Consider the following 9,812-nt stretch of genomic DNA (forward strand, 5'->3'; position numbering starts at 1 on the left):
TTGCAGCTATAAAGCTTAAAATTATGTTCCTGATAAGAAGCCAATGTGAAGAGATACAACAGTCTACCATACAGAAGACATAGCACCTACTACTACTCAAGGAGTCTCAACCTGGACGGAACCATTCAGAACCCGACATAGGAAGCTGTCAAATCCGAACAAGAGGAGAAAACAAATTCTTTTTTCAAAATAATTGTTTTCCGTCTTAAGGGGGGAGGTGTTATGATCCCGTACTCAATATTCACATTTTCAACTTTTTATAAACAAAAGACTGGCGACGAACTCAAATTGTTTTTCTTTAGAAGCGAAGCTTCTAAGACTCCTTCTTTTATTTTATTTGCAAGTGTTTGCTCGAACATTCGAAACAGTTGACTGACGAAAGACCAAAGTAATATAGGCAAGCTACACCGCTTGGCGTCGGTTCATTTTGATTTTTAGTCTAGCTGTAATAAATTCTTGTTTATTAATATTAGTTTTGTGATAGTTTTAAGTGCTTGTTCATTACTTACAAAAAATAAAGAACGAACCGAATATAACAATATATATATAATAAACTTTTGGGTTTTTTTTTTTTTTTATATTACAACAACCATAACAAAAAAAATTTGTTTTTCTTCAAAGTGTTTAATATCAACATGGTGGTAGCCACCCACAGAGATGAGATGAGTTGTTATCCTTTTGTGTTTATAAAAAATTAAAACCGCAAATTATCAATGTTTTCCTATGTTAAAAACCATGTTTCTGCTTTTTTGAATCTATTGTGATTAAAAAAAAAAAAAAAAAACAAAAAATTTTCTTTTTTTTTTTTTTTTGTGTAAGGCGTGCACGCGTAAGTCACGTGCATTTCAATTCCCAAGAGGTGTTAATTTTATTTAGATGCTTCACTTATTAACAAACGGCCTCCTCTCTCTCTCTCCCTTTATCTCTTTCCTTGTTTTATTTTATTATTATTATTATTATTATTACTACTTTTTTTTTTCATTTTTCTTTCTGACTCGGCTTACGTCTCAAAAATTGATTGAAAGCCAGAAAAATGTATGTCACGTGACCGGCATACACAAACGGCGACGTTCATCCTCCTCATCCTTCTCAAAAAATAAAGTTCATATGGCGTTTGTATATATACACGAGAGAATTTTCCACCATGGAAAAAGAAAAAAAAAACAATGGAAATTTATGGAAAGAATACCAGACGTTTTCTTTTTTTTTCGAATAAAAATTACAATAATTTAAAAAAAAAAAAAAAAGGGGGGAAAACCTCAAAAATTTTTTTTTTCAATTTTCCGCATTATTATTATTATTATTATTAGTATATTATTTGGAAATGCAATCGTTTTTATAAATAAAACCTTTAATGTAATTTATTTAAAATTTGATCGAAAATTTTTTTTTTTACGTGTTATACCGATCGGAAAACATTTTTTTTGTTTTGTTTGTTGTGTTTGAAATAAACACGCTCACTTAGACACGCACTCACGCACGTACAAAAGAAAAAAAGACAGAGAGAATGAATAAAATAAAGCGTAACAGTTGTTGACGGGAAAGATTTAGCAAGTATTAGAAAATAGAATACAAAGCAAAGATTTTACTTAGTTTAGGGTATAAATGAGTTTCATGGGGAAAATACAAACACGGGGAAAAGAGAGAAAAATCCTCTGGTGGTGGTGGTGGTGAGGGTGGCGGTGGTGGCGATGATGATGACGACGACGGTGCTGGCTCGAGAATAAAAAGAAAAAAGAAAAAAATCGGCGGGGAATAAATATTCGAGGCACCGGCATTTTGTTGCCTTTTTCTAAAAACATCCCTCCTTGTTTTTAAATGACATAGAAAAAAAAAAAAAAAAAGGAATTAAAGGTTTTCTTCCGGTCGAGTGGCCACACAATTTTCATGTCATTGTGTGTCCGGTTTTTCAAAATTTTCCTTTTTTTAGAAACTTTGCCAATTTTAGAACTTAAAATTTTTTTTTTTTTGTTAAGTCAATATAAAAATTATGAGTGGAAAAGAGGTAAAAAAAGTAAAAGTTTTAAAATTGAACCTCTTTTCATTTATAATTATTATTATGAGTAACACGTTTAAAAAAATAAAAATTCAAATGCGAAAAATTAATGGATAAATTATAATTATTATTTAATAAATAAGTCACGATGATAATGTAGGAGTGTTATAATAATAATAATAATTGATTATGATGGAGAAAACCAATTTGAATTAATAATAAAGAGAGAGAGAGAATTATTGTCACCAAGTGAGTGACGTTTGATTATCAAATAATCAGCACCATCATCATCATCATGACGACCGCTAAAATTTTTTTTTTTTTTCCCTTTCATGTTCACTCATCATTATTTTGTTTTTTTTTTGCTTTTGTTTGTTTGTTTGTTTGTTTGTGCTGGTTTTTTTTTTTTATAAAACCCTCAAAATGTATAATAATAAAAGGGTGAAAATTAGATCAGCAAAAACCATCTCTCTAAAAAGCAAAAAATTAATATTTTAATATTCAATATTCTAAATGAGAAATAATAATAATAATAATATTAAAAAGTACCTGAAAAATAAACAAAAGAGGGGAGGGGGAGGAGGAGAGGAGGGGGGAAAAACAAAACAAAAAAAAATTGTTTAATTTATTTATTTATTTATTTATTTTTTTTTTTTTTTGGGAATAAGGAACAAGATGACGGTTTTTTGTGTTCACGCGACCACGGGGTAAAGGGGGACTAAAGGGGGGTAAGGGGGGAGGGTTGACCACGTGCTGGTAAACCAACCGTAAAGTCAAACAGGTTTTTTTTTTTTTGTTAGGAATGACTTTTTTTATTTACCTGATTCTTTCCCTTTTTTCCCCCGTTTCATCATCAATTAATTTAATTCAATCTCTTTATATATATTTTTTGCCAATTTTCATCTTATCCTTATATTATTATTATTATTATTTATAGGTAGGATGAAGTACCTGTCATCAATTTGAAATGAATAAAGTTTTTTTGTTTTTGTTTTCCTTTCCCTTTGGATTTTTTTTTTCTCAGGGAGAATAAAAATAAATATTTAATTATGAGAACGTAAAAATTAAAGTTAGTATAATGATAATAATAATAATAATAATATATCGTAAAAGAAATCTAATCCTTAAAATAAAAAATATCTCACGTTTAAAAAAAAAAAAAAAAATTTTTTTTTTTTTTGTTTCCATATAGAATTTTTATTGTTGGAACAAAAGGTCGATGAGTACTCAGAGAGAGAGAGAGAGAAAGATTTACCCTGGATAAGCCACGCGCCGACTCTGACAAAACGTGCGGCGTTTGCCCATGGTGCCAGGGGCGTGGTGCCCCTAACTCTCTCTCTCTCTCTTTCTATCTCTTTCTCTCTTTCTCTCTGTTAAATACTTTCAAATGAGGGAGGAGGATGGTAAAAAAGAAGAGAAATAATAATAATATGGTCGGAAAAATCGAGACCAAATGTTTTTCCGAGAGGAGCGTGACCGGCATTGGGTTTCCTTTTAAAATCACTTGTTTGTTTTTTTTTTTTTTTTTTTTTTTTTTTTATAAATAATTTTTTGAAAAAAAGTTTTAGATTACTTTTGATTATTTTTAATAACTTTTTCTATCTATCTATCTATCTATTTACCTATCTATCTATTTTTGGTAAATTATTTTTATTTTGGAAAAAGAAAAGGAAAAAACATTTCAAAATATTTTTTTTATTTCCCAGATTTTCCCCCTCCTCCTCCACCCTCCTTCCCCTTTGAGAACAACAATTTTTAAATTTATAAATATTAGGAGGTATATTGGATAATCAGATTTTGCATAAATATATACATAAAATTTTTTTAAAAAATCCAAGGGGGATGAAAAAAAAATAAAAAACATTTTTAAGTGATCTAATAGATGGCCACCATCTTTAAAAACATCCTGAAAGCTTTTTAACTGATTGGTATGACCAGTTAATATGAGGGGGGGATTCATCGTCAACATTTTACGAGTATTAAAGGATTATCAGGAAATGATATTGAAACTCGGATATTCACACCCCAACTTTTTTTTTTTTTTCCTTTTGAATAATAATCTTTTTTTTCTTCTTTAAGTCTTTGCCTTTTAAAAAACATGTATATATATACATAAAACCATTTGAGCTTGTCATTAAATTAATTGATTTTGTTGTTGTTCTGATTCCCTCTAACTCTAATACCCTACCCACTCACCCACCTACCCACCTACCTCGTACCCTTCACTCTTTTCACCAAAAAAAAAATAAAAATTTATTTTAAAAGGACAACCTTTTTTGGCTCATATACTATCAAGATACTTTATTGATTTTTATTTAATTTATTATCATCATTATTATTTTTTTAAAATAAATTATTTGTTATTGTAAAAGTTTTCATAAAATCATCAAATAATTATTTAATACCTTCAAATAAATAAGAGAAAGAAAGAAAAATTAAATATGGAAACATAAATAAGGAAGAAAGTATGACTGCGTTTGTGAAAAGGAAAGTCACAAAAAAAAGGAAAAAGTTTAACGAATGAAAGTGCATCAAAAGGTTGTAGATTAGGAGGTAAGGAAGAGTGGGAAAATTAAAAAAGAGAGAGAGGGGATGGTTAAAGCCCTAAAATAGGGGAAGTTTAGGGACCAGGGGTAGGAGATGAAGGAAGGTTGTTGAATAGGAGGGTAAAAAAAAAAAAAAAAAAAAAAAAATATCCCACATGCATCCACCACCAGTGAGTGGGATGGATATCAGTGTAAAAGTTTAAATGTTTCGGTTAAAATGCAATTTTTTATTTATTTATTATAATAGAAAATTTTCCGGGATTTTTCCTTTTTTTTTTTTTTTGTAATTCGTTATGCTTTATAATTCGTTACCTTTGACTCCGATATCATCAATTTGTAATGCCGATGGTGTTATGACATTTTTAAATGAATTTAAAAAAAAAGATATTAATAAAATTTTATGTGAGTTTAAATAAATAATTGTGATTTTAAAAAAAAAATGTCGGAGGAAAATTAATAAAAATTTATTTATTTATTAACAGCTAGCATACCTAAATGTGGTGGCTGCCAAGAATTGATTCTCGACAGATTTATACTTAAAGTATTAGATAGAACGTGGCATGCAAAATGTTTAAATTGTAACGATTGTGGTGGACCATTAACGGACAAGTGCTTTGCAAGAAATGGACAAGTTTATTGTAAGGATGATTTTTTTAAGTAAGTATTATATTAAATAAAACTTATAACTTAAAAGGTTTTCTTTTGGAAAATTTTTTTGGAAAATTAACGTTGATTTTCCGAATTCAAAATAATTTTTTTTTATTCGAAATAATCGGTTGGTGCACTGCATCGGACACTTTTGATGAATTCGATTTTTCTTAAAAGGTAATGATGTAATAATGGGCATTTTTGCTGTTGCTGTTTGTACAGGCGATTCGGTACCAAATGTGCAGGCTGTGAACAAGGCATTCCACCCACGCAAGTTGTAAGAAGGGCTCAAGAAAACGTTTACCATTTGCAATGTTTTGCTTGTGCCATGTGTGCCAGACAGTTGAATACCGGAGATGAGTTTTATTTAATGGAAGATAAAAAACTTGTGTGCAAGCCGGATTATGAAGCTGCTAAAACAAAAGGTATAATATAAGAACCTTTTCCTTTTTTTTTTCCCCCATTTTGAAATTATAATAAATATTTTGTTATTAAATTAAGACGGTGTGTGCCTTGATGGAGATCAACCAAATAAAAGACCAAGAACAACAATAACCGCCAAACAATTAGAAACATTAAAAAGTGCTTACAATAACAGTCCAAAACCTGCAAGACATGTTAGAGAACAACTCAGCCAAGATACCGGACTAGACATGCGAGTGGTGCAAGTTTGGTTTCAAAATAGGTAAAAAAAAAAAAAAAAAAAAATTCGGTGGAAATGAAACATTGTTTCATTTTGAAAATTAACATTGTTAATATTATGCTGCAGGCGGGCCAAAGAAAAGAGACTGAAGAAAGATGCTGGAAGAACTAAATGGAGCCAGTATTTTAGATCCATGAAAGATGGATCATCACCAAGAGATAAACTTTTAGATGATAAGGACGATTTGAGGGTAGATTTAGATTCGAGCTTTAGTCATTCCCACGGTAAAATAAATTATTAACAAAAAAAATTTGATATAAATTATGTATACATATTTTTAATTAATATTTATTGCAACAGATTTGGGAAGCAATGACAGTTATGGTACCGTGGTTGACATGGGACTAACAGTTGATGGTTCATCGCCTAGGCATGGACACTATCTTCACGGAGGATCAGCAACTCCACCATATATGTCTAGTCATTCTCCACCTCCCGGTCATTCTAGTATCGGTCATCAATTTTCTTATCAATCAGAAAGCCTTTCAATATACACAAGCCTCGGTATAATACAAACAACCATTTAAAGTGTGTAAAATATTTTTTGTTCGATTCGCATACGATTCAATTTTTTTTTATTTAGGTCAGGGTCAAAATAGTGGAATATTAGGACCAGGAACAGCTGGTCCACCATCGGACGTAAGTGATACGAGTTCGGCACAAGGTTATCCCGAATTTCCTCCGAGTCCTGATTCTTGGTTAGGAGAAAATACAACACCTCGGTATTAATTAATTCAAATTTTTTTTTTTTTTTTAAAAAGTAAAGTGATATAAAATTTCAAAAAACTTTTTTTTTTTTTTTTTGTAAAAAAACAAGTGAAATCATCATAAATTAATTGTCACGTGACAAATAAATAAAATTTTATCAGGTTATGATAAACAAGTAAAAAATTCTATTCTACCAAAATAAATGCGGGCTAATACATATTTATGTGTTTAATACAAATTTAACAACTAACGATAAATTTAATAAAAAAAAAAAAAATTATTAATAATAATGATAATGATAAATATAATAATAATAATAATAATAATAAACAGTGTGTTTAATGTGGTAAATTTTTACTTTAGTTCAATAAAGAACAATTCTTTATGTAATCAGTGTAGTTTTTATTTAAAAAACAAAAACAAAAAAAAAAAAAAACAAAAAAAATTATATAAATAAAAGATATATATATATTTATTTATTTACTTCAATATCAATAACATTTCTACGTTTGAAAATAATATGTATCATTATTATTATTATTATTATTATTATTAAAAACGAATAAGGAAATTAAATTTTTATGGGGAACAAAAAAAAAAAAATAATCAAAACCAAATTTTTTTTTTTTTTTTCCATTTGAATATTTAATTTTACTTTTTCTTTAAAGTTTCAAATATTAATTATAGAACAATCCGCCGCCAAAATAATCCCCTACGAAAAATGACGAATCCCCCTCCGAAAAAAAAAAAAAAAAAAAAAAAAAGACACGTTAATAAAAAGTCATGAATGACATTTTGCCGGATAAAATATTCTTGAATTTTTATATTCTGCTATATCCGTAATAAACTTGTTCTTGTTATTACTATCGCTTGTCATTGTAGTGAGTGAAAATTTTTCTAAAAACGAAATGAATGAAAATTAAATAATATTATTAATAATAATAATAATAATAATAATAATTAATAATAATAATAATAAATTTAACTCACTGTCATCGATATTATCTTTATTATTTATAGAATCGAATGATTGCTGAGAAGTACCCACCACCTGTCAAAAAAATACAAATCGGTTTTTACTTTCGATTTCGAAATTAAATAATAATAATAATAATAATAATGATAATGATAATAAATTATACCTGAACGCTTAATTTTTTAAAATTTAATCCCGACGAAATGTGATCTTGAAACCAATCGCATAATTCTTTATGAGTTATCGACGTTATGGCTTCAACCTTAAATAATTAAATAATAATAATAATGATAATAATTGACATTATTCAAAGACAAAATAATAATAATAATAATAATAATAATTTCTAGACCTCTCTTTTCAATCTATCGAATATGTATTCGTTAGAACATATTTCGGCAAAATTTCTTTTGACTTCATCGAGCAATTGTAAATCCGCGCTGCTTTTTAACAAACACAAAGACGTTTTCGTTTCTTCCCAATCTTTTTTCGACATGGATTTCAATGTGGTGGAAAAATTTTCGAGAAAAGCTTCTATCCTTTTGTCGACTTCGTCCGCTGTAAATTTCGAACATTGAAAAAAAACGGTCACGGAAAAAGCGAGAATTCCAAACGTGTCTCTGAGCAAACAATGAACGTCGTAACCGATTTGTTGTTTCGTTCGCAAATTATCGAAAAGTGGTTCGTCCATTATCATCTAAAAATTTAAATTTTCAAAAAAAAAAAAATAAAAAATAATCATTTTTAAAAATGATTGTGATTGTATGGGAGGAAGAAAAAAAAAAATTATTTTAATCCCCACCGTCACTAAATCTATCAGGCAAGATGTTTTAATGTCACCCGGACCGACTTGATAATAATTTGTTACGACCGAATTCCCATCGGATTCGTTAAACGATTTCAATCTCAAAAATATTTCTCCATCGTTGAGCTTAGACACCAAAACCTAAAATCAAAAAAAAAAAAAAAAAAAAAAAACTATTATTTAAATGAATAAGGGAATTCCCCTCCCCTCCTTCCCCTTATTTTTAAACAAAATGTCTCCGCTCACGTTTGGTTTTTCTCCTTCCAATGGCGTACAATGTAAAACACCTTCAAATTTATTACATAATTCGATTGCTTTGTCCTTCGATATATTTCCTTGTATTAAACCCACAATTCTTATGCATTTAAAAAATTCTTGGGCAAATTCATGAAGTCTGTCGAGAGTAACTTTATCCATGAGTGATAAACATTCGACGCTCGTTAAATAATTATTAACCAATATTGATAAGCGTGCCATACTGAATACAAAAAAAAAATTATTATGTGTTATCACATTACAGCTCGTTAAAAAATAAACTACATAAATAATTTTAATAAAATTTTTTATTTAAATAAATTATTACATTCAAACCTACGTTACCAGTTTTCGTGGTTTTAATATTTTATTATAATACGTTCTGCTCCTGTCTTTTTTAATTGCGTTAAATAAATTTTCATTATCCTTATTATTTATGTTGGAACAACTTTCGTAAATTAATTTCAATATTTCGTCAAATAATAAAGGAAGTTTTTCATTGTACCTGTTTAATAAAACGAATTTGATCAAAAAAAATAACGTTACTCTCCTTTTATCCATCTCAACAATTTATTAATCAATTATTTTACCCGCTAAATAATAATGATAAACCTAAATCTGCTGATGAATATGAGCAATAAAGTCCGGCTTGATTTGCTGGAAAAATGTGTTCGGTAAATTTCGTTTCTAAATAAGCAATTAATACGTCTAATAAAACCGAACTGAAAGTTAAATTAATAAATTTTTTTTTTTTTTTTTTTTTTTTATAATACAATTAATAAAAAAGGTATATTTATTTTAAAATTAAAAACTCACTTAAATGGATCGCTTTTAAAAATAGGAGATAATATGTAAAATGAATAATAAGCCAAAGGTTGTTTAAATTTCGTGTCCTGACGATACCAAATTTCCAGTAAATTAGTATCAATTATTTTATTTGGATAGGGTGGATTAAAATCTGGTTCTGTGAATGAAAACAAAATTTTTTTCAAAAAAAAAAAAAAACAACTTGAAATTAATTAAATAGTTTTCTCACGTTTAAGAAGTGAAAAATCGCTTGTGAGATATGGATTTGGTTTTGGTAAATGAATCCCTTCCAATTCTGGACGATTGTTCCAATTTCGTCTCCATTCTTCTGGAATTTCTATAAAGTAAAAAAATGTATGAAAAATTTT

At 28.3% G+C, this 9,812-nt stretch overlaps 2 protein-coding genes across 2 annotated transcripts in view; one reads left to right on the forward strand and one right to left on the reverse strand.

Moving 5' to 3' along the window:
* Positions 1-4,835: 4,835 nt before the first annotated feature.
* Positions 4,836-6,769, forward strand: Phum_PHUM248980 (LIM/homeobox protein Lhx4, putative; the record flags this gene model as incomplete). The annotated part of the gene is made up of 8 exons (XM_002426298.1): positions 4,836-4,890; positions 5,025-5,199; positions 5,413-5,615; positions 5,692-5,875; positions 5,960-6,117; positions 6,194-6,397; positions 6,477-6,591; positions 6,763-6,769. 8 exons carry the CDS (start codon positions 4,836-4,838, stop codon positions 6,767-6,769), a joined length of 1,101 nt encoding a protein of 366 aa, XP_002426343.1.
* Positions 6,770-7,382: 613 nt separating this feature from the next.
* Phum_PHUM248990 (Nardilysin precursor, putative) overlaps positions 7,383-9,812 on the reverse strand; it is a gene marked incomplete at both ends in the record, with an annotated part of 4,811 nt that continues 2,381 nt past the window's right edge. The window contains 10 exons of the mRNA XM_002426299.1: positions 7,383-7,498; positions 7,592-7,652; positions 7,750-7,839; positions 7,930-8,274; positions 8,380-8,523; positions 8,629-8,860; positions 8,978-9,142; positions 9,228-9,359; positions 9,454-9,601; positions 9,674-9,781. Coding sequence (XP_002426344.1) covers positions 7,383-7,498; positions 7,592-7,652; positions 7,750-7,839; positions 7,930-8,274; positions 8,380-8,523; positions 8,629-8,860; positions 8,978-9,142; positions 9,228-9,359; positions 9,454-9,601; positions 9,674-9,781 — 1,541 coding nt within the window. The remainder of the gene's footprint in view (positions 7,499-7,591; positions 7,653-7,749; positions 7,840-7,929; positions 8,275-8,379; positions 8,524-8,628; positions 8,861-8,977; positions 9,143-9,227; positions 9,360-9,453; positions 9,602-9,673; positions 9,782-9,812) is intronic.

This window comes from Pediculus humanus, genomic scaffold (genome assembly GCF_000006295.1).
Source record: "Pediculus humanus corporis 1103172107617 genomic scaffold, whole genome shotgun sequence".
Classification (NCBI taxonomy): Eukaryota; Metazoa; Arthropoda; class Insecta; order Psocodea; family Pediculidae; genus Pediculus; species Pediculus humanus.